Consider the following 25,034-nt stretch of genomic DNA (forward strand, 5'->3'; position numbering starts at 1 on the left):
GGATTTACGCGAAAACAGCAGATGAAAATGGCACTTGCAAAATTTGCAAAAAAGCACACACAGCGGCCTCTAGTGGATTTGCGAAAATAAAAACTGCAAAAAAAATGTAGCCCCTGGGACATATTTCGCAATCTCCAGAAATAGGGGTGTCACGATTTTTATTTATGCTCAATTTCGATTATCGAATCAAAAAATAGAATTGTCGATGCTGCCACACCCCCATGTCATGTCAGCTTGGCTTGATTGACAGGTGGTAATTATGTGTGTATCTTGCTTTTATTCATTTACTGTATGATTTGTTAATAGTTAAAACAAAGACCATGCAGGTCAGGTAGTTTAAACGGTAGGCTACAAATAATTAATTGGTCATTAATTAATTAATTATTCATTATCGAAATGAATTGTGCCTTTAGAATCGAAAATGTAATCGAATCGAGGATTTGGAGGATCGTGACACCCTTATCCAGAAATGTATAAAAAATGTTTGGAATGAGCCTGGGTTTATTTCGCTTTGGCGACTGCTCATAAATAAGGGAATAAGCCGAAGGAAAATGAATTATTTTTACTTCATAACAAGACCTCAATGTATCACCAGAGCCAAAGATTTTAATTTTATTATGCATTAATATTTTTATAAACTTGAATTTTATAAATCACCTAAGGCCACAGCTACAGACGAAAGTCTTATTTAAGGCACTCCCAAAGAAATAAAATGTCTTAAATCTAAATTTACTCCTCTTATTTTTTTTTAAATGTGTATAGTGGTGCTTATTAAAATCAATGTATTGGTGCACTTTATTATTTTATAAAAATTTATTCTTTAATCAAATACCATAAACTTTCATGCTGCCTCGAAATGACTTTTCTTCACTTCTGGTCACATGGAATGGCTTTAGGGCGGGGCTATCAGTGCTGGTCTCGTTTCTCCCTTGCCGTTGCAGGAATTAGTGGTTTGAATGTATATGATACGATTCCATCAGTGTAAAAATCATCTGAAAAGATTCTGCACCAGATGGGTCAAGAAGTGATTTCACTGGACAGAAGTCCCCAAAAACCTTTGTTAACAACACCATCTTCCAACAGTCCAATCGGTTCCCAAAGGACAAAATCATGCACCAAGCTCATATCAGTAACCATTTGGATGGAGCCATTGGAACCATTTCAATTGGATGTGTCTTGATAGGTGGTGGAAGGCTATTTTAACTTCTGTTCATAGCCAATCAGCGTGCTCACTCTCTCCGAGAGCCAAAGCTGATTCTACATGCTTCAACATCACTGTCAATTTCAAATCAAATCAAATCAAATCACTTTTATTGTCACATCATCAGCAGCATGTGTGCTATGATGAGTGAAAAGCTTAGGTGCTGGCTCCAGACAGTGCAAAATACAGACAGTGCAAAATACAGACTTTGCAAATACAACAACCATGTGAAATTGACAGTGATATGTACAATGAATAGGTGTCCACATAGTTGTAGGCAGTATTGTTTTAAGTTTTACGTTTTAAAAACAACATATTCATAACTAACTACTGTATGACTTGCAATACACTGACCTTGAGCTAATCATTGGCATTCAAAATTAAAGTTGACTTTGTACCGCCTCCTACCTAGGCTCACAAAAACATATCATTACTCATTCTACAAGAGTTTTAGGATACTATGATTAAGTTTGACAGACAGGGCCATGGGTGGATGGCGTCTCTACTCACCCGATGAGACTCGCCTGGCCGTGGTTTAGTTTAAAATTCACAGGGATCGCTCAGGGAAAGGAGGAACATAGCAAATGATTAGCCAAGCGATTTATTCAGCGGCCGCCCCAGTGATTCTTCATGTCTGAATGCAGAAACAGTAAGACATGCTGTAAAACAACAGAGGCACTCGAGAGGTTATAAATCTTGGCTGCGTTCGGGACTGGAACGAGGCGACGTCTCCTTTATCACCGCTGGCCAAACACCAACATTCATATCAGTGTCCTTTAATTGACAAATATGCACCATATGTACAGTTGAAATTAAAATGATTTTAATTCTTATTAAAATGTTTTATTAGTGCTGTTAAGTAGAGATTTTTTTTTCAACACATTTGTAAAGAAAGTATTTTTAAGAGCTTTAAAATGCTCTTTTTTAAGCTTTTAACATTCTACAAGATACTAGTATTCAGCTTAAAGTGCAATTTAAAGGCTCAACTAGGTTAATTAGTTTAAATAGGCATTTGGTTAACCATGCAAGTTATTTGACAACAGTGGTTTGTTCTGTAGCCAATATAATAAAATCATTTTGCTAACACTTTAGTTTAGGTCATAATTCACATAATTATAATTCTCATTCAGTCTGTAAGGTAGAGGTTGGGTTTAGGTTTTGGTTAGGATTAGGGATCTACACTACCTGAGTCTTGTCACCTATCCAAGTTTTAGGAACAACAAATAATAACTTAAGTTAGTTGATAATTTCGTATCAGAAGTGCTTTATATGAAAGGCAAAGGCCTCTAGATTACACTTGTTTTACCAAAATAAAATATGATCATACCTTGATTTTTAATTATTTAATAAGGATTGTAAAGTCTGACTTTGCTTAGACAAAAGTCTTAACAATATAAAGTCAACCCAGGCTCATTCTGAAAACGTACCTCTATATACGTTTTTGGAGACTGCCAAATACATCCCAGGAGCTAGGTTTTTTTTTTTTTTGCAGTTTTTTTGCGAATCCACCAGAGGCCGCTGTGTTCTCACGTAAATCCGTCAGAGGCCGCTGTCGACTGACTGACTGACTGACTGACTAACTGACTAATCGACTGACCCACCCTTGCGCTTCCATGAACCCAACCAATTGTATTTTTAAAAGCACAGATTGACCCGGGTACTTCCCAAAACCCGACATTTTACCACATTCTCACCCTGTTATGTACTTGTTTAGTTAATTTTTTTGGATTCTTTTGGACTTTGATGTGGAGGCTGAAGTATGAGTAGCGTTGTCCTGCTGAAGAATTTGCCTTCTCATGTGGTTTGTAATGTCATGGGCAGCACAAGTGTCTTGATACCCCAAACTGTAATTTTGACCAAATATTGTTTTAAAATAATAATAAAAAACTGCTTTTGTTCCTATCAAACTAAAAAAAAAAGATTTTCTCCGGAACAAAACGTATTATAAGCATTATAACTAAGTATTATAACTCTGAAAATGTCTTTGCTTTGTTAAAAATCACTTAGGGAAATAAATAATGAAAACAACAATAAAATAATTACAAAAAATAATATGGGACAAATAAGAAAATAATGAAAATGTTTAGAAAATTGCTAAAACCTTCAACTGTATGTTTGTGATTCCACAGATGGATTGTATATATTTTTAACGCCTGCAGATTGTGCAAAATGAAACCTAATATGATTTCTTGTGGCAAGTTGTTTTGTTTCAGAGTGGTTGTACTTCATAATAATAACCAGTAGAGGAAAGCAGAGAGCACCAAAGATAGCAGTGATTGAAGATTGCATGCGAACCGCAGAGAAAAGCAGTCACGACTGGCGGTCACGACTGAATAAAGCTGTCTGGGAGGGAAGTGGAGTAGGTTTGTTTAATGTACACTGAGCATTTAGCTTACTCTTGGTGTTTTTATTGGCTTTTTTTGGACAGCCGGGATTATGAAATGAGGTTGTCAACAGTCTCGGCTTAGAAAGGAGAGAGAGAGAGAGGGAGAGAGAGAGATTGTCGTCTGTGGACCAGCGTGTCTGTTCATGGTCTGACAGTTTCCTCTTCTGCACTGTCAGAGGAAAATAACGCCAGCAAAACTGCAGGGAGCAGAAAAACAACAGCGAGCGATGAGACGCGGCCCATCAGGCACACATATCCTAGATGTTTGACAGGAGAGGCAGTCGTGCAAATCCTTGTCCGCATTCAGATTGGAGTGTGTGTGGGGTGACTGTGTCTCTTGGGTGATCTGTGTGCGCGCGTGTTTGTGTGTGGGTGGGTGGGGGGTGATTGTGTCTCTTGGGTGAACTGTGTGCGTGTGTGTGTGTGTGGAAGGCAAACATCTGTCCTCATCTCTGCTGGGGCTGAAAGGTAACACTCTCAGACACATCAGGGAGAGTTTGAATTTGTGTGCTTGGAAATTGAAAAGACCGTATAGCATCAGTTCATCTGATATGTTGGGCTTCGGCATTAGTGATTACTTCATTTATTGAGTTCTGGGTCAGAATTTAATTCAGTGTATATTTCTGCAAGTAAATTTTTTAAAAGTGGTTGATTTTGTTTTTTAAATATCTAAGTAAATATCTAGGATAAAGCACATTTTTGTGACACTTTGTGACATTCTTTTCATTTATTTATCACAGGAAAAGTAAAATGTAGTCAGCTTAATTGAGCATACCGCTACTAATAATCATACTAGTGAAATTTACCATTATAAAATAGAATTTAAAATAAAAAAGTCAAATGTATTTGTAGTTTCTTTGTTTGTAATTCTATTAATTTAGCAAAATTATGTAAAATATTGTTGTAAAAAATTTAAAAAGCATTATGTTTGTTGTTTTAATTTCTAATTATAATAATACTATATTATTTTCATATTTTCAGAATTAAATTTTTGTTTTTAAATGATTAATAAATTTGATCATCAATTAATTAAATTATTTAGATCTAGATGCCTAATTATTTATTTTAATCATTGTATTATTATTTGAACCATTATATTAATTACACACACACACACACACACACACACACACACACACACACACACATATACACACATATATATATATATATATATATATAAATGTGGGTGTGTGTGTGTGATTTTTTTTTTACTGTTAGTAGTAGTAGTAGTAGTAGTGTTAGTATTTATTTACCAATGCATTACTAATATCTAAATATTCATGTTCACATTACTTAATTCCTCTTGAATTAACAACAACTAACAATAAATTACTTAATTTTCATTAACATTAACAAAGATTAATAAAAATACTGTTACAAATATACTGTTAATTGTTTGTTCATGTCAGTCAGTACATTAAAGATGCAATATGTAAATTTGACACCCATGCAAGTGCAGGTTGCCAGAACAGGAGTGTGCCTGACTGTCTAGCTCATGTGCTTTATTCAGTGGTAAATGCTAACAATGTGAGTTTGAATGCCTTTTAATATGACATTTTCTGCAATACTACTGAAAACAGCAGCCGATAGTTTACCTCGGATCTTAAAAATAAATTAAACCGTTTGAAATAGAATTTTAGAACTGTGATTCAGTGCAAGCCAACACATATCAGTGATACAGCATCTACATTTAATAATATTAAAGATGTTTAATATGTATTAATTAGATTGTAAACCTTAGCATTTTGTTGGAGTGCAGTAAGTGCACTATTCTATGCTTCTGAATGGCTGTATTAACATTCTGGTTTTGTCTGGGTATTTCATCACATAGCATGTTGTTAGGCTCAAGGTTGCAATGTTACCTGCTCATCAAATGTTTACGTTCATATTATTTATATGAACGTGAAATATTTATATTTTTTGCTAATTAATAACCTCATGTGGAACTCTGTGGGCCCTATCATACACCCAACGCAATGTGGCTCTTTAAATAGCAAGTGCATTTGCGCTCATATGTGCGCCCATAGGACATATGGTTCTGGTCTAAAAAGGAAGCCGTTCTAAGGCGCACTGCTGGCGCGTTGCTATTTTGAGAAACTATAATAGATTTTTCATTAGACCAAAACAAACCTGGTCTAAACTCGCGCCTCGCTTACACACTGCTTAATAGCCTACACTCAAGATGTAGAGCAATACACCAATATCTTTATATATGAAGAAATTAAATTATTAAGGATAGGCCTATTTATAGGATATAATAAGAATATATATATATATATATATATATATATATATATATATATATATATATATATATATATATATAATATAAATATAAAGGATTAAAATATCACAAAACATATTATTTTCTAGCCTACATAAATATGAAAAACCACTTCTTTATGCCTTCTTCATCTCGGGAGGCTTTTTTAGTTCATTCATAACAATCTGCTTTAGTGTAATGTTATTATTATTAGCAGTATTATTTATTATATCCATATTTATATTTGTTTTATTAACATTTTCAAGCTTAGATTTGCCCACCTTCAGATTTTAGACCAAATGGGGCACAGCATGTGTTTAAGGATATAACTCAGGTTTTTAAACACACTTCGTTATTATTGTTCATTTATTCGTTTGCTGGAAATTAGAACTGAATTTAGAAATAGTTTTGAAACAAATATTTGTGCTTAACAAACAAAACTATTATTTATAGGCTAAATGATGTCTGTGCATAAAGGTTTATCCACGAGAGTGAAAGTGAAAGTAGATATATTATCTCTTATTCTTGCGTGGTAGATGCTCTGTTTAACTGTTTTCTGTTAAAAAAAACTGTTAACTGTTAACTGTTTGCTTGTGAAATGCTCAGTTTTTCCACTTACACTTACTTTACGTCATGTAAATAGCTAATGCGCTTATGGCGCAGCGCAACTGGCTCTTAAAGGGAATGGGAGATGAGACTCTGATTGGTTTATTCTCAAAACATACCTATAACTCATTAAGAAAATAAACTCAACCCTTTTAGACCATGCGCCACGGCGCAAAGCAGGTTTTCCCGTCCTTAAATTAGCTAATATGGAATTAGCAAGCCCTGAAAGCATTTGCACCATGTGCTTTCCATTTAGCGCATGGACCGCCAAAATAGAGCCCTGTATCTGCATCTCATTTCGGAGTCTGCTAATGTCCACCGGAGGTCACATTTCAGCCCTTGATGCATGCTTTGAGAGCCTTCTTGACTGAATGAATGAAATATGTGGTTTTTCATGAAGGCAATGCCGTTTCTAAAATAAAATTGGCTAAACTGCCATTGGGCGGGTTAAAGAAACCAACACAAAGACAGTCTTATTGGCACGTAACGGACATTTTCAAAGCAGAATATCTGACTTCAGCATTGCTTTTCATAAACAAGAATGTTCACTTAGCATGCTTCTGAAATATCTGCAAACATATTATGGTACTTTTATGCTTTATAAGAGTCAAAAACTTACATACAGCACCTTTAAGTAACATTAATGGACCATTAGTTTGAAATGTTACCGTTAAGGCTACTTGCTACTAGTTAATTTTATTAATTTAATTATAATGGTGGATTCAAATAGTTTTGTTCTCTGTCTGTGTTTGTGTTGTTCATTATTATTATTCACCCTTGCAAACTGCAGACAGTCATCTTACTGTTTTAATTTAGCGTGCTGGAGTTGATTAAAGGCTGTGAGTCTCCAGAGTGTGGTTTCAGTGCGTGGGCTTTACTGCACTCCTGCACTCCTGCGTCCCTGAAGACGCTGATCATTAATTCATGAACACCGCTTTCCCACAAACTCTGTGCCGTTTTCTCAGGAGCTACAACAGGATGGCAGGTCACATGACCGAAGTCAGCTGATTTTTATCTTCAGGCCCTGAAAACACACAGCGTCTCCTATTAAAGGTTCATTTTAATTAATCATTTACAGCCCAAGCATTTTCAAAGCCACTTGGATGCCTGTTTCATCTAGTGTGCATAATAGGGCTAGTTGCATAAAAACGCATCTCTGTTTTCTAAGATCAAACCAGAGCTGTTATTTTGAGTTGTGTTTGTGAACTCTAGCTCAACTGTGCATTAAATACAGGAGATAATCTGAGATCATGCCAATCTCAAGTCTATAGTGTACATTTAATCCTCTGAATGGTGGATTTTCTCTTTTTTTTTTCGATGCTGAATGTCATACTAGCATAGTATTAGTGTTTCTAGGTATTTCTGCAGCAGAGGGGGGGGGGGGGGGTTCTAGGATTTCAGGTTGCTTGAGATGCAAATCTTGAATCGAGGTTGAAATTATATACACTGTAAAAAATACAACATAGGCTCATTGTGAAAACGTAGCCCCTAAATACATCTCTGAAGAGCGTGAATTATGTAGCCAGAAGTACGTAGGCTGCATTTCATTTTTTAAATGAAAACCACAGGGTGGTACGACACCGTTCCTTTTCACGCTTACCAGCTGACCGCTTACCTCCATATGGATGACTTTTTTGCTGTTACCAGTTTGTCCAGTCCCTCCCCATGTACATCGGTGGACTTGAGACACAGGGAGGAGTTCAAGTCCAGCGAAGAATGGTTCCAGAAAGCTGGTGAGAAAAAAACAGAAGGCAAAAATCAAAATAAGGAAGTAAATAATAGGGTGAGAATGTGGTAAAACATGGTAAAAATCAGACGAGGGCTTTTCTTTTACTGTATTGCTTTTCAAATTTGTAGGTTGGATTTAGGGAAGCAGGTGGACTGGTCAATCTGTGCTTTTTAAAACACTATTGGTTGGGTTTAGAGAAGGGGGAGGGTGGGTCAGTTGATCGGTCAGTCAGTCAGTTGACAGCAGCCTCTGACAGATTTACATGAGAAGAGCAGGCACAAATGGCTCTCGCAAGAGAAGTTTGAAATTTGAGATCTTAATAAGTGTACACAGCGGCCTCTTGTGGATTCATGTAAACAAAAACTGTCATATTTGACGGTCTCCAGAAACGTATATGAGGTATGTATGTGAGGTGTATATATATATATATATATATATATATATATATATATATATATATATATATATATATATATATATATATATATATATATATATATATATATATATATATAATTTATTTATGCATTATTATTTATGTATTTATGCATAAAATATATATATATATTTTATTTATGCTTTTAAATTGCATTATGGAATCTTGATCTATTTTTTAACCACTTTTACCCTTGTTTAAAAAAGTGACTTTTATGAACATTTTTTATTACTTTAAAGTGTTATAGTTTCTGCCTTGGTGTTGTATATTATGGTACAAAAATCTTATAATAAATTGGCTGTACATTTTCTGTTATTTTACAGCCTTATTTCTCTCTATACTATTAGTTCTTATGCTTTATATTATTTTACTGTACTAAAACGCCAATAAAAGCCACTTTGTTAAGCTGTAGAGTTGAATATTTAACATCAGAAGTCCACAGAGCAGATATCAACATCCAATAAATAAAGAGAAAATACAGTAATTAACAGATTTTTTTAATGCATTCCTAAGATTTAAATGTAAAATACAAATGCGTAACTTTTTATTTATGTTATCAATGAGACAACAACATAGCATATCACTTATTTCACAGGTACGTTTTAAGCATTTCCCTAATCATTTTCCTTAAACGGGACTGATATACATAAAATATATCATGGATTCTTTTTTACAATTAATACATTTTTATGTAAAATAATGTAAATTGCTTAAATGTGATTGGGAACATTTGATTGTCACTAATTATTAAAGCTTTTTCAACCACTAACAGAGTTGATAATTTCCACCAGTTTGTGCTTAAGTTTAAGATTCTTACCTCAAACCAGATGTCACATGGCATGTCTAAAACAGAATGTTATGTATTTTCCATCATATTGTTATTTTTTAACAAGTGAATGAGAGATTCACTGAAATATCACTATAAAAGAGTTGACAGTTAATTTGCTATAGGTGTATCTTAAACATTTTGCTCAAATGAATGTGAGAAGGATAGTGACATGTCTAAATGTTTTTTTTTTTTGTACTTTCTCTTCAGCCAAAGTAAAATTATTTGGAGCAGAAATCAGTGCTTTAAAGCTCTCTATGCCTTTTGATAGAATGTAGGGAGAGAAACAAAATCGGATTTGAAAATACAAATAATGCAGAAAATAGATGTTTCATCCAAATGTTTATTTAACTTGGTAGAATAAACACAAAAATAATGACAATTTGACCTAATTATTGATAATTGAGTAATTGAAGCTGAATGTACAGTATGATTCAGGAGTCAGAGACAAAAATAGCTATAGTGGGAGTCTTTAAGTTAATATTTTAAAAGCAAAATGGCCCTAAATGCACATTCAAACATTATTTTTAGAGATGACAGTATAATTTGTGTTAATATTATTCAAAACTGTTTTAAAAAACTTTTTATTTTTGAAAAATTAAGTTTAATAAGGTTTATCTTATAGATGAAAAATGTAGATCTATAATCACCCATATACTGTTGAATTGCTTATCATTGCACAGTTTAAAGGCTCCCAAAGGGCCTTGAAATGCGTAACTTTGTTCAGTGTGTGACATAATTTCATCTGAAACTTCAAGACAGTTGCTCCTTTTCTCGCTATTTAAATTGGTCAATGGTGTTTTGTTTTGTATCACAGCTCTGCCAATCAGAGTTGTGTTTCTCAGGGTCAGAATCCAACTCATATCGATATGGCAATATTGATGGCATCCTTAACTATACCAGAATAGACAGAACTTGGTGGCAAGGGGTGTCCGGTCACTAATACCATATAAGTGTTCGCTAATCATAACACACTGGTACAGCTTACCAATGACAATTTACTTCATCATACCTGGAACTAATCAAGCTATTTGTGCCAGGGTGGGGAGAAAGGGATTGTAATAATGCAAATTATGTGAAAAAAAGGGTTATTCAAACCAACAAACCATAAGAGTATGTTCCAGTACATCCTCAAAACAAAAAGAGTATAATATGACCACATTTACGTTATAAATGGATTTTTTTCTCCTCAATAGATTGTGTACAGTTCATCCCCTATATAGTGCACTATGAGCTATTCTCCAGAAGATCTGATGAGCAGCTGAACTGCAAAGCGATGTCTTAAAAAAACGTATGTCTTATTAGCGTGAGAAACTGAGTGTTGAATGCAGTGTTTATTTTGGAGCATGCTAGATTATATACAACCTTAAGACTAACATATTGATACTAACACCCGGAAACATTTGATTTCAGCGGGAGTTTGAAATGCTTCACATACTGTTTTTCTTTTTAATTGTAGCCAGTTTTCAGAGTTTACCATGCTGTAGGCAGTATTCTAGTGATGTACACACACACACACACACACACACACACACACACACACACAAAGTGGAGTCATGTGCGGATCAGTCCATGTCATGGGACTGCATGGGGATTAAACACATCATCTGAAATTATGCTCAGCACATTGCGCATACACACACACAGACACACACAGACATACTGTACTAATATCATGGCCAGCACGTTATACTTTCTTGATCTGCACAAACTGATCATTTTTGCTTTCTCGGACCTCAGTATATTATCAGGAGCCACAGAGATATGTGTTTTTACCTCTCAAAGTGCTGGTATCCATTGACTTTCATTTTATGAACCACCAAGGAGCACAGATTCAGCTAAAAATCTTCTTTAAAGGTGCAGTATTTATGAGTGACCTGGTGGTTGAACTAGGTAGTGCAGTCCAAATTTAAAATATTGCAGAGGGTGTTTTTTGCATGTATTTTACAATGTATTTTGCAGAGATTGATTACACAATCATAGCGTAAACGCAGAAGGAAAATTGCCGGAGGGAGCGTTCACATTCACGTTTTTGGAATGTCTACTGCGGCCAATCAGACGCATTCACATCCGTGCTGTTTATGAAAATGAATGCCTTTGAATCCTTCTTCAGACACATTTAGCTGCTGCTTGTTAGTCAGGTAATATGATAAACCACTATGAGTTTACCTGCACACTCTGCGTTCAGCTGTGTGAGGTGTGTGCACATGAAGGAGCGCTCAGGTCAGTCGGAAGCTGTTTCTCAATTTGCATTCTTCAACGTTCTTGCGTCCTTATGTTCTCATGTAACATCATCATCAACTGCCAAAGTTTAGTTCCAAAACTCAAGACCACAAGAACGGAGGATGCGTGAAAGTTCCCGGATGTGTTCTTGATATGGAGGACGCATTGATACAGAAATCATTGTGGCTGAATAAAGGAGGTGGGAAGCACAGCATTCTATATAGATTTATTTTTGAAGTTCAGAGATATAACTTATCTATCTCAGGAGTTATCCTAAATGAAACAGTGAAAGTAATCATTACCATGTAAATCTTAATAAAGGCATAACACGTTAAGGGTGTTTTTTTTTGCTGAAATTTGTATTAAAATGTGTTTTATTTGTATTGTGCAATGTATATTTGTCTTTATGTATAGTTTATATTGTAAAAAGGAGAAAAACAATAAATCAGTGTATGAATGCTGTAATGTTTAAAAAAATTTCCGTTAAAAATGTGTGAAGGTCATGTGACCATCAGGAAGAACGCAGCCTCTCATCTCTCACAGGACGCATTCTCTGTTCTCGCGCTCTCCCAAGTTCGTTCTTTAGAGGTAACTTGACAAGATCCGATCTCCACAAGAACATGAGTCCATTCTCTGCATTTTTGGGATTGAGACAGATTTAAGTAACCAACAACCCTGGTTATTCATGGGCCGGTATGTGATTCTGACAGTATGATAACCTTGGATAAAAATATCACTGTTTCACGGTGTCGCGATTACTGCTCTAAAATAGATTCATTTTAAATGTCTGGGTAGAAAACAACACAAAAAAAATTTCCTTTGAAAACAATATATTTTATTTTTTTTAAGATTTTAAATATGTTGGTGCAGTAAACACGTCAGGCTAAATAATGAGAATTAATCACTGACTGCTGTTTTTATTAGTTTAAAAAACACTGATTTCTTTACTATTTAAATTGTCATCTTTGGATATATTTTGTGCTGGAGATACTGTTGTCCTAAAACACAAACAAAAAAAGGAAAAAAAATCTTATAATAACTTAGGAACGGTGTTACAGAAAATTTTGGCAGTTTTAAAACCTAGACCTCTCCAAACTGCGATTTACCTTGAAAATGGTTATTGTCCCATTCCTAGCCAAAGTAGTTGTTCATCTCACAGCATGCATTTAAATGTAAATCTCGCCATGCAAAAGTGTTCCTTTTATATCATCAGCATTTGTAATGTAGTCAAATGTGTAAACAAAGCTGCAGTTAGCGCTTCTGCCTTCGGATAGTAACGTTTTTGGTCCATCTCTGGGACAAAAGCAGGTACATGAATGCTAAAGTTGAAAACCAAAGTGAAACCATCAATTCCTTTATGTTTAGAGTTCATTTATGAGTAATGATGTCAGAATCGTCGGTCCGGAAATTTTCTAGATATTTTCCAGTATCACTGTTTGAAAGGGACTATTGAGGCAACCTTCAAGACTTAAATGAAATACGCTGTGTTTTCCAACAAGACAATCCAGCATGCCTGAAAATTTTGGGTGAACTGGCCGTGGCCGAGGTTACAGACCAAAACAAAAACAGACATTCTGACACAGAACGCACATTTTCAAAGGAGAATAACTGACGTCAGCATTTGTTTTTCAGATAGACAATTATGTTCACTTAGCATGTTTCTTAAATATCTTTAAACATATTATGACAATTTTGTGCTTTAAAAGAGTCAAAAACTTGCATACAGCACCTTTAATGATCTACTCATTATAAAAAAGTCACCTACATCTTTGATGGCATAGGGGTGAGCAAATTAACAGCAGGGTTTTTTTAAGGCTTTACTATTTCTTTAAACCAGCTACACTTGCATTCTCTGCTAGACATCATTGCATGTAAAAGTACTTACAATTGGTTGCATCATAATGAGCAGAACAGAGCTGAAATTGGTGTAAAAGCAAGCACTATGAAAGCAACTGTGGCAAGAGTGGTTTTTACAATGTGAATAGGATCTCTTTCTCAGCTCTCTAACATCAACTGAATAACTAAAATTTTAAATATATTGCACAATAAATTGTTTTTGACAAACATAGCAAGACCTTACTCATCACTAAGATGACAAAATATACATTAAATACCCCACAAAAAAACATATACTAGTCAGTATTATTTATTATACATGGATTTATTAATATCATCTTTTTAGGTCATAAAGGCTTGGTTGTGTTTATACGATGCAAAGCAATGTGTCCTCATGCTTCACAAATCATGTTATTTTGTCGACGTGCTTTCAGAAATTGTAAATATTTAAAAATAGGCACTATTCCTACAAAAAAATGCGAAGTTGCAATCTAAGCAACTACATTCGCAACTAAAAAAGCCTCAAAAGTACAGTTTGTTGTCCAACAACAGTAATATTTGTCAAACTGTAGTGTCTCTGCTTGTTGCTTGCTGTATGTGGGCAGAGTAATACACAGAGATGAAGGGTGAAGAGGCCTTTGTGTGATGTTACATGCAAATATCGCACGGCTATCAGCCAATTACATTCAATAACCAGACAGAACTGTATGTATATATATATATATATATATATATATATATATATATATATATATATATATATATATATATATATATATATATATATATAAATTGCAAAAATTATCTCTTAACAAATCAATTTTTTTTTCTTGGACAACCAAAAAGAAATATGAAACGCTGTTCTTATTCTTTCAAAGGATCTAGAGAGAGAGTTTGTGTGTATGAGCATGTGTGTGTGTGTGTGCGCGTGAGAGAGAGAGAGAGAGAAAAGTGGGAGGGAACTGTGGCTCGGGACAGCTGGGCAGTGAGATAAGAGTGTCAGAGTTAGCAAGAGATCGTGAAAGAGAGAGTTTTCTGGCTTCCAACACAGTGAAACTATGAGGTGAACATCCAAGGGTGCGTTTCTGAAGCAGACCTGAAATGAATGTAAGTTTGAGGCATGTTTTTTTCCTGTTGGCGAGATGGAGGGGGCAAGCTTTGACATGCTGGGAGTGAGGAAAGTTGGAAACTTCATTCAAGGATGTAATGTTTTTATTGGATTATGTTTTTGAGCTCATAAAGTCTCCCAGAGGAAAACATCACTGCTCAGAGGCCGCTTTTAAGATGCTCTTTAAGACATAATGGTGTAGGATTGTTAGATATTCACTTCAATTCGTGTTTATTTCTGTAGCACTTTTACAATGTAGATTGTGTCAAAGCAGCTTAACATAAAAGTTCTAAAAAATTGAAACTGGGTCAGTCCAGTTTCCAGAGTTGAAGTTCAGTTTAGTTCACTTCAGTGTGGTTTCAATTTATGTATGTGAAATATGAATGTATTTTTTCTTCATAAAGACTTGAAGATAAATTAAGCCATTTAAACATACAGTAAGAGTGTAGAGCTGTGAAGATGTGGAAGCATGGCTAGGTTTATCTCATTTGTTGGTGGGATAATTTGATATTTGAGTTCATATTGAAATCTCTGCATAGAATTGAAATCTGAGCAGAGTTTGAGATTTATGAGATTACTGGAGAGTCAAATGTGAACCATTTCAGAATAACCTCAGCTAATAATTATTTAATAACTAGTTCTCCAGATTTAGTTTACTTTTCAAAATATTACTTGAATTGCTTTTTATTTATTAAATATGTTTATTAGTCTCAATGTTGATTTGTGATTTGATGTTTTTAAAGTATTTTTGCAAATGTAAAAAAATGGGCCCTATCATACACCTAGTGCAATAAGGCGCAAGACATGTTTGGCATGATTTGTTGCTATTTTCAGACCAGCACAACCCTAATTTTTGCGTTTTGCAACACATTGTTTAAATAGCAAATCCATTTGCACCACTTTATAGACTCATGAGTGTTCCTATCTAAAATGGAGGTTTGTTAAGGCGCATGATAGTGCGTTGCTATTTTGAGGAACTGAAATAGACTGCGCCATTGACCAACTAAAAGCAGAGCACAATAATTATGCTAATAATTATGTTAGGTTCAAACGCTTACACATTGCTTAATACATACAGGATGTACTGCAATACACAAATATTTTTACAAAGGGTTTCGTGGGACGTATGCATCACCATATAGGGCATAAGAATAGGACATGTGTTTGGATATAACTCAGTTTTTTGACCACACTTCGTTACTATTGTTCATTTCTCGTTTGCTGGAAATTAGAACTAAAATTAGAAATAGATTTGAAACAAATCTTTGAGCTTAACAAACTAAATTAAATATGTCGGCTAATGGATGTCTTTATCTACGAAAGTAAAGAAGTAAAGAGTAAAGTAAAGTATAGAGAGAGTAAAGAGGCCGAATGGAGTAGGTTCATTCTTTATTCTCGCGCTGCAGATAATAGTTTTCTCACTAGTAAAGTGTTCGGTTTGTCCACTTAAAAAGTCTGCGATGTAAATAGTGTATGCACCATGGCGCGACACAACTGACTCTCAAAGGGATAGGGAGATGAGTGTCTAATTTGTTTAATTCACGTTAAACTCAAAGCACCCATAATTCATTAAGAGAACAAGCACAACCCTGTTAGACTATGGACTGAGCGTATGTTTCCATTTTTAAAATAGCAAAAGTCGATTCGGACACTCTCCTAATGCTTTTGCGCCATGCGATTTAGACTTTGCACCTAGATCGTTAAAATGGAGCCCATTGTGTCTTTTTAAATAAGCTCAAAGCAAGAAAGTTAGTTAATTAAAAAATACACAAAGAGCTATCAAACAAATACAGATTTGATTTTTCAAAAATTCAACAAGATATGTTTGATTCTCAAATTGAAGTCTCTGACTTTTGATTGCAGTCTTCGGTATCAGCTCTCCAATAAGACTTAGACACGTTGAGTTTTGATCGAAAAATATGTATTTCTTTTCCGTTTATTCTCATGTACTTTTTATAGTTTTATTTCCTAGAGGCTATTATATTTTACTGCATCTTTAAAATAGTTTAATAAGCTTAAACAACTTCTGACTTTTAGCTAGTCAGTGTAGCTACCAAACAGTCCAGCAAAACAACAGAGAAAGAAGGACACAATTATTGTTTTAACACGTCCTTGACATGATGTTTTGTGATCAAAGAAGGACAGCAGTTTGTCTGCATGCTGGCGGGGAACATTGTGTTCAGTATTGATGATGCATTCGTGTGTATGGATTTGTGGTTGGATGCTTGACCTGTCATGCGGCCTTATTCGCATGTGTTTATTTAATCATATCTGTGATGTCGTAGAGTGAGCCAGAAAGTGCTCTGCTCTTGTCCTATGAAATATTCAGGTGAATCGCTGAAGCTGGAAATGAGGACGCCCCATCCGGCTCGACAAACATTTTTTATTTTTCCGGAAACACAATGTTCTTGACTTTTTGTGTCATGATTGACCTAGCATGTCATAATTATGGCTTTTAATATGTTATACTTGTATCTTTTCTTTATCTCATGAATGACTTATGTCCTAATTATTGCCTTTTATTTTAGAATTTTGACTTTTCACCTCAGTTTATTTATGAATTTGTAATAGTTGTGACTTTTTATCTCATAAATAACTTAAAATATGATCATTTTGACTTTTTATCTCAACATTTTGACTTTATACCTCAGTTTAAATATGAATTTATAGCAGTTTTGACTTTTTTTTTATCTCATAATTAACTTAGAATGGGATTGTTTTGATATTTTATCTGCTAATTTTGACTTTTCACCTCAGTTTGTTTATAAAATTTGTAATAGTTGTGACTTTCCCAGAGATGGGTTGTGGCTGGAAAGGCATCTGCTACCTAAAAACGTGCTGGATAAGTCGGTGGTTCATTCCGCTGTGGCGACCCCGGATTAATAAAGGGACTAAGCCGAAAAGAAAATGAATGAATGAATAATAGTTGTGACCTTTAATCTCATAATTAACTTAAAATGTGATCATTTTGACTTTTTATCGCAACATTTTGACTTTTCACCTCAGTTTAATTATGAAGTTGTAGTAGCTGTGATTTTTTTAATCTCATAATTAACTTTTTATGGCTTTACATGTTAGAATTTTGACCTTAATTTAGATATTTTTTAATGTTGATTTACTTTATATCTCATATTAGCATTTAGTAATTATGGAAACTACTTAAAATGGACTTTTCACCTAAATGTAAAGTATCTCATGATTACATTATGGACTTTATCTCATAAGTTTGACCCCTTATCTCATGATGGATTAAGTATGTGATAATATTGACATTAAAATGACCTTTTCACCTAAATGTAGATTCTTTTTAATCTCACAGCTGACTTAGCATCTCATGATTATGGACTTTATCTCATAGGATTGACCCCTTCTCCAATCTGTTGATTGACTTGAGTTACTGTTTTCTACATGAAATAAAGAACAGTCTGTGAAAATAATAATAATATATGTATTTAATATTAAGTGAGTGAAACAATGTCAACAACTGAAATCACAGGGAAATGAATGGCTACAATCAAACTTTATCTCAGAATTAGATTTGGCCTGGCTTTCACACACTGGGTCACAAATTGTAATTTGTAAAAATTCTTTAAATACAATGTAAGTGGATCATATTCCAATGTAATATTATGATTTGTTTGTTAAGGCACATAAGCATTAATACTTAAAACATTTAATATATTATATTTAATATATTATATATGTATAATATTTAATACATTAATAAACAACATAATGCCCATGTAGAGAAAATCAACTAGTAAATTGCAACTTTCTATATTTTAAAATTAGAAATAGGCTATATGAAAACTTTACACTGTAAAAAAAAAAAATCTTGATTGCCTTAATTTTTTAAGCTTAATCAAATTAATCATGAGTTTATTGAACTTATATTATGTTAAACTGACTTAAAACAGCTTGCATAAATTAAAAAATTAAGATAGAAAATGGTTAACTCAGTTCAATAAGTTAAAATGACCTAAAAACAAATGCTGTCAGGACTAATTGATCATATTTTTTTTTTTACAGTGTAGCTAATGTTTGTATCTAGTTTATGTATGTGCTGTTTCCATGTTTGGATAGTTGTTAAATGATGACAAATATTTTAGCCAATATCTGTTATCAATACCACCCTTTAAAATTAGGTTCATTAGTATTTTCGCCTCGCCTCTGTTACAGCAGCTGAGTTGACGCAGGTATACCACACTATTAAACATAACATTAGCTATATCAGTGCGTGCTGCAGAGTTGTAAAAGAGAAAGACTGACTGCATCTGTTTACACAGATTTCAATAAAAGACTGTTTATTTCAATGTCCAAGTGTTTATACTTTCCTGAAGGCATATTTTAAGTTGCGTTTTACCACCGCTGGCATGCTATTGGGCCTGTGATCACTGTGGTCTAGGCCCCCAAGGGATATGGCCCCCGCTGCAGTATGCATTCCTTATTTTTTTGCATCATAAGTGGTAACCCTAGCTACAACAAGGGTTTGTCAGTAGTGGTCCCTTGAAGTGCTCAGCTGATGGTTGCCCTGTAAAAACAGACACCACGGAGGCACAGGTTTAGAAGCACCTTCTAATTGTTGAATGAAGCACCATTTTCTTTGCAAGGTTTTTGATGCGAAAAGTAAATGGCCAGTTAGTATCTCATAATTCTGGCATTTATCTCATAAGTCTAACCTTTTATCTTCTGATTGACTTAGTTTGCCATTTTGTGACATTTTAGTCACAATTAACTTGTTTATCTCATCATCAATGTGGACTTTTGATATCACAACCAACTTAGTATGTTAAATGTATGGCTTTTAGTGTGCAGCAACACTGCATAAATTCCTCCACGAATAAAAGTGTATCAGAGCTGCTGCAAGGGTTTGTCAGTGGTTTTTCGTTGTAGTGCTCAGCTGATGATTGCCTAGTAAAAACAGACACCACAGATGCACAAGAACAGAAGCACTCTCTAATTGTTGATGGAAGCGCCATCCTTGCATTCTCCACGAGGTTTTAGACGTGATATGTGAATGGCCCTTTAGTATCTCATAGTTTTTGCAATTATCTCACAAATCTAACCTTTTATACCATGACTTAGTTTGCCATTTTGTGACTTTTTATCTCACGATTAACTTGTTAATCTCATAAATGTGTACTTTATAATTTACATTTCACATCAATTTTGACTTTTGATGTCATACTCAACTTAGTATGTTATATTTATGGCTTTAAGTGTGTCATAAAATCGCATTAATTCCTCCATTAATAAAAGTGTATCAGATCTACAGCAAGGGTATGTCACTGGGGGTTTCTTGGAGTGCTCAGCTGATGGTTGACTAGTAAGAACAGACACTACGGAAGCAGGCGTTGCAGTGGCGCATTAGGTAGTGCTGCCGCCTTACAGCAAAGAGATCGCTGGTTTGAGCCTCGGCTGGGTCAGTTGGCAATTCTGTGTGAAGTTTGCATGTTCTCCCTGCGTTCGCGAGGGTTTCCTCCGGGTGCTCCGGTTTCCCCCACAGTTCCAAGAAATGCTGTACAGGTGAATTGGGTAGGCTGGACGGGCATCCGTTGCTTAAAACATATGCTGGATAAGCTGGCGGTTCATTCCGCTGTGGCGATCCCAGATTAATAAAGTGACTAAGCCGAAAAAAATATGAATGAATGACAACAGAAGCAGAAGATCAGAAGCACTTTCTAATTGTTGACGGAAGCGCCGTCCCACAAGGTTTAAAATGTGATATGTGAAAGGCCCATTAGGATCTCATAATTATCTCAAGTCTAACTTTTAATCTCCTGATTGTCTTAGTTTGCCATTTTGTCACATTTAATCTCACAAATAACTTGTTTATCTCATAAATGTGTAGTTTATAATTTACTTTTCACATCAATGTATACTTTTGATGTCATAATCAACCTAGTATGTTATATTTATGGCTTTTAGTGTGCCGTAACACTGCATAAATTCCTCTATAAATAAAAGTGTATCAGAGCTGCAGCAAGGGTTTGCCAGTGGTTGTTCGTTGCAGTGCTCAGTTGACTCCTAGAATGCACAAGAACAGAAGCACTCTCTAATTGTTGATAGTAGTGCCATCCCTTGCGTTTTCCACAAGGTTTTAGACGTGATATGTGAATGGCCCTTTAGTATCTCATAGTTTTTGCAATTATCTCATAAACCTAACCTTTTATACTATGACTTAGTTTGGCATTTTGTGACTTTTTATCTCAGTTAACTTTGTTTATCTCATAAATGTGTACTTTATAATTTACTTTTCACATCAATTTTGACTTTTGATGTCATACTCAACTTAGTATGTTATATTTATGGCTTTTAGTGTGGCATTAAATTGATTTTAGATGTGAAATGTAAATGGACCTCTAATATCTTATAATCATGGCATTTCTCTCATAAGTCTTACCTTTTATCTCTTGATTGACTTAGTTTGCCATTTTGTTCTATTTTATCTCATGTTTACCTCGTTTATCTCATAAATGTGTACTTTGTAATTTACTTTTCACATCAGTTTTCACTTTTGATGTTATAATCAACTTACTATGTTATATTCATAGCTTTTAGTGTGGCATTAAATTAGTTTTAGATGTGATATGTAAATGGCCCTTTAATATCTCATAATTATGGCTTTTATCTCATAAGTCTAACCTTTTATCTCTCGATTAACTTAGCCTTTTTGTGACTTTTTATCTAATAAATGTGCACTTTATAATTTATTTTTCACTTCAATTTATGACTTTTGACGCCATAATCAACTTAGTATGTATGGCTTTTAGTGTGTCATATTTTTGTCAGCAACACAGTATTCCCTTTTTATAGAGCGAGAAGAGAGAAACAAAAGATAATAAATGCTTTGCAGGAAAATCTAATAAAATCAAGCCATGATGCCAAAGGCAATGGCATGTGCACGGTCGTAAGTGTTACCTCAGGGATTACGGCTAGTCCACTGATTTACTTTACAGTCTAATCATATCGTAACCCATTTAGATCCCATCTGCTGCCCCTCGGTTACTCACTCATATTCGTGTGCCTTGGAAAAAGGAGTGATCCACTGAGAGAGGATCATGTGATCTGCCCGGCTCATCTGTCAACAGTATCTACGTAGTGCCCTTAGAGGAAGGGGCTTTTTAAGGACTTCCCATGATGCTTTGGGGCAGACGCTTCTGAAGCACTTCTTTACATTATGCATTAGGAACAATGTAGCCTTTTTGCATGAGTGATTGCAGGAGGTACCGACTGCATTAACCACCCTAGACTGGAGGAAAGCGCACAGTTGCCTTGCAACCAGAGAGCATCTGTCGTATAGAAATGTAAGACTTATTTTATATAATCATAGTTTTTTCTTCATATTTTTTTACATGCAAAGATGCAAGGGGAAAGTAAATGCAAGCTAAAACCTTCAAATTAAATAACAATAAATAAATTATATAATAATTTTTATTCTCCACCATGTAGTTTCTTTCTGTTATATTATATATTTACATTTTGTATTTATTTAATTTTTCTATATTGTAATCAGTAATAAGAATATTTTTGTCTTTGGTGACTGACAGCATGGATTGAAATTCTGTGTCTGATGCGTTATGGCAAAATTATGAGATATTTTGGGTCATTATGAGTCAATTATGAGATAAAATATCACAATTAATAAAATAATTGATCATAATTTGTCATTTTTTTAGGTTTTTTATTATCATATAATCAGTTCTTCCCAGAGGTTTGAAATATTCTTGTGGTGTTAGCCGGATTGAAACAAACCTTTTACCCATGGCACTTGGTTAACTACATGCGACAAAAAAAGTGATTTAACAATATTTTTATTTATATTGTCACTGTAATAAAAATTTTTTTAAGTTTAAAAAAAGTTTAAAAAAGAAGTTTAAAAAAGGAAAAACGACTTGAAATAAAAAAAATAATAAATGCACCATTTGTTTTACTTTTACTCTATTCAGGAGCCTGCCAGGTAAAATCTGCTGATGGTATTTTGTACAGCATTAGATATGTATGAAAAATGTAATATATCAACATCATTAAATATTTTTTTTTAAATACAGCAAATCATAAATAAATGACATAAAGGAATAAAAACAGACAATATCTCCAAAAAGTATAATAATTACAAGATTAAAAAGTATAGATTATTTAAATATGGCAAATGAGTTAATTAACTATTTTTTAACACTGTACATATATTTTGCCGCCAGTTTAGATGTAATTTTGTCCTCTCTGAGTATATAGAAAAGTTTCATTTAATCATTTAAATCAAAGAATTAATTATTTAATGTTTCTTTCGCTGTGTACGTGCTGTCAGCTGCAAAGCCAAGCGAAAGTAAATCAAAATGTAATGCAAAAAATGTAATGCAAAAACACATACAATTAACGCTGACTTTAGAAAGCGAAACCAAGAGCCGAATCCCAGAAATTTTAGGAGATTTAGAAACCCCGGATGAACGCATTGTCCCAAAAAGTCCTAAAAATGACAACAGCACAAGAGACTGTTTGTGGGAGTGTTAACAGGTCTCACGCACACAACGAGAAGTAGGATGTTGTAGAAGGACGTAGTACACGTAGTAGGACGAGAGAAGATTTTTCACTAGTTAATCGACCGCAGATGTTTGGCTACAAAAAAAGTGTAAAAGGATGATAATAGTAATAAAATAAATGTCACCTAATATAGCGGTAATATTCCTGGGTGGCCTGCCCTAGTTAAGTCTATGTGTGGGAAGCACTGCTTTAACTATATTATTTTTTGCCACTATTTTGTTATAATGTTACATTTTTGTATTTATAATTTTCTCATAATCTTTTGTATGTCAGGATTTCATCTCATAATTTTTGTTTTTGTAATCTTATGATTGGCTCAGTATTAGGGCAGCACGATTTTAAAAAAATCTAATATTGCGATATTTTATTTTGTTTTGTAATAAATATTGCGATATGAAAAGATGGTGTGAATAGCTCTATATGACGGTTTTCTGGTGAGTCTAACAGTAATTAGACACGAAAATGGAATACTCACAATGCAAAAAGCAACGTTTCTTCCTTTGCTCTGTCCTGTTTCTAACCCAGATATCTAGAAATTCTTAATCAAGTACGAGTATTCTTTTGTTTTCACTTTAAGAAAAAATTAATTGTTTTTTTTCCCTTAAACAAGCTAATTATCTGCCAAAGTGGTAAGTAAAATAATCTTGTTTTCACTTTAAAATGTAGATATTTAGTCTAGAAACAAGTCAAAAATTAAATTCTGTTGCATAAATCGTATAAATTCTGTATCAATAATTAATCCAAACATCATAATTTTTCAAGCTCAAATGTTTTAAACTCTCTTGAAATGCTCAGTCACGGGCTTTAAAACACATGCAAACTCTGAAAATCACATGTGTTCTGTGGTATTTCAGAGTAAACATTGCATATCTTGCGATGTGACTATTGTGGATGCGCACATTGCAATATCAATGCTGAAGCAAGATGTATTGTGCAGCACTACTCAGTATGATTCTAGACATAATTTGTGATTCTTAATTATAATTTTGTTTTGATGTTGTAGTTACGTCGTTATTCCATAATCACTTTTTGTCTTTAAATATCGTCATTTTTGTGTCATAAATAAAATGTCAAATGTTTATTTGTGTAATCATCAAATGTTTAATAATTCTTGTGTTTTTAAGCTCATGATTGACTCAAATAATAGCTTTTATGACATATTTTTATAATAGCTTTGTCAAATTATTTGACAGTTTATTTATTTATTTTTAGCATCATGGTTTTCTCATTTAACCTTTTAATTTGTAACTGACTTTTCATCTCAACTATTATCTCATATTTATGATTTACCATTATTTATGTATTTATTCAATTTTTAATCATTTATGTTTAGTGGATGTATGCTTTCTTAGGATGCCATTGATTTGGTGCACAGAAGCTTCAAGAAGACAGAGGACACAGGTTTAAGAATATATTTAACAGTATCTCACAGGTAATCTTTGTCAATGTTTGTGTGATTGCAGAACTCCAGCCCAGAATCAGTGGACTCCAGCGAGGAGATCACAGATACAGAGGACAATGAGGAGGAAGACCTGGGTGTCCTGGATGACCAGAGGAGCGTCATTCTTCATCTGCTGTCCCAGCTCAAACTGGGCATGGACCTCACACGGGTACAGTAAAATACAGCAACAGACCACCAGCCATAAGCGGGTTAATGATAGTGAAAGAATTTGCCATTACCTTGCCTGTGTACATTTGTTCTTCCTCTTCCCATACAAACAGGAACCACTCAAGATTAGTTATCTGCTCCTGATTTCAGGGATCAAAGGACGCTTTTTTCTGTCTATTTGTAATTTGTAAATTTCGATCTTTTGATCATTGTGGGATACACACATAATGCGCACCATGAATACACTGAAATTTGGAGTCTGTACAA

General features: G+C 34.2%; 1 protein-coding gene across 5 annotated transcripts in view; it reads left to right on the forward strand.

Moving 5' to 3' along the window:
- Window positions 1-25,034, forward strand: part of osbpl10b (oxysterol binding protein-like 10b) — a 104,159-nt gene that overhangs the window by 54,666 nt on the left and 24,459 nt on the right. For 4 of the 5 annotated variants that reach the window (XM_087287713.1, XM_087287714.1, XM_087287715.1 and 1 more), the window contains one exon: window positions 24,622-24,768. In XM_087287713.1, the coding sequence (XP_087143839.1) occupies window positions 24,622-24,768 (147 nt within the window). Of the gene's footprint in view, window positions 1-14,510; window positions 14,617-24,621; window positions 24,769-25,034 lie in introns of those variants that run through there. The other variant, XM_087287717.1, reaches the window with a different exon arrangement.

This window comes from Danio rerio, chromosome 16, assembly GCF_052040795.2.
Source record: "Danio rerio strain M-AB ecotype USA chromosome 16, GRCz13ab, whole genome shotgun sequence".
NCBI classification, from domain to species: Eukaryota; Metazoa; Chordata; class Actinopteri; order Cypriniformes; family Danionidae; genus Danio; species Danio rerio.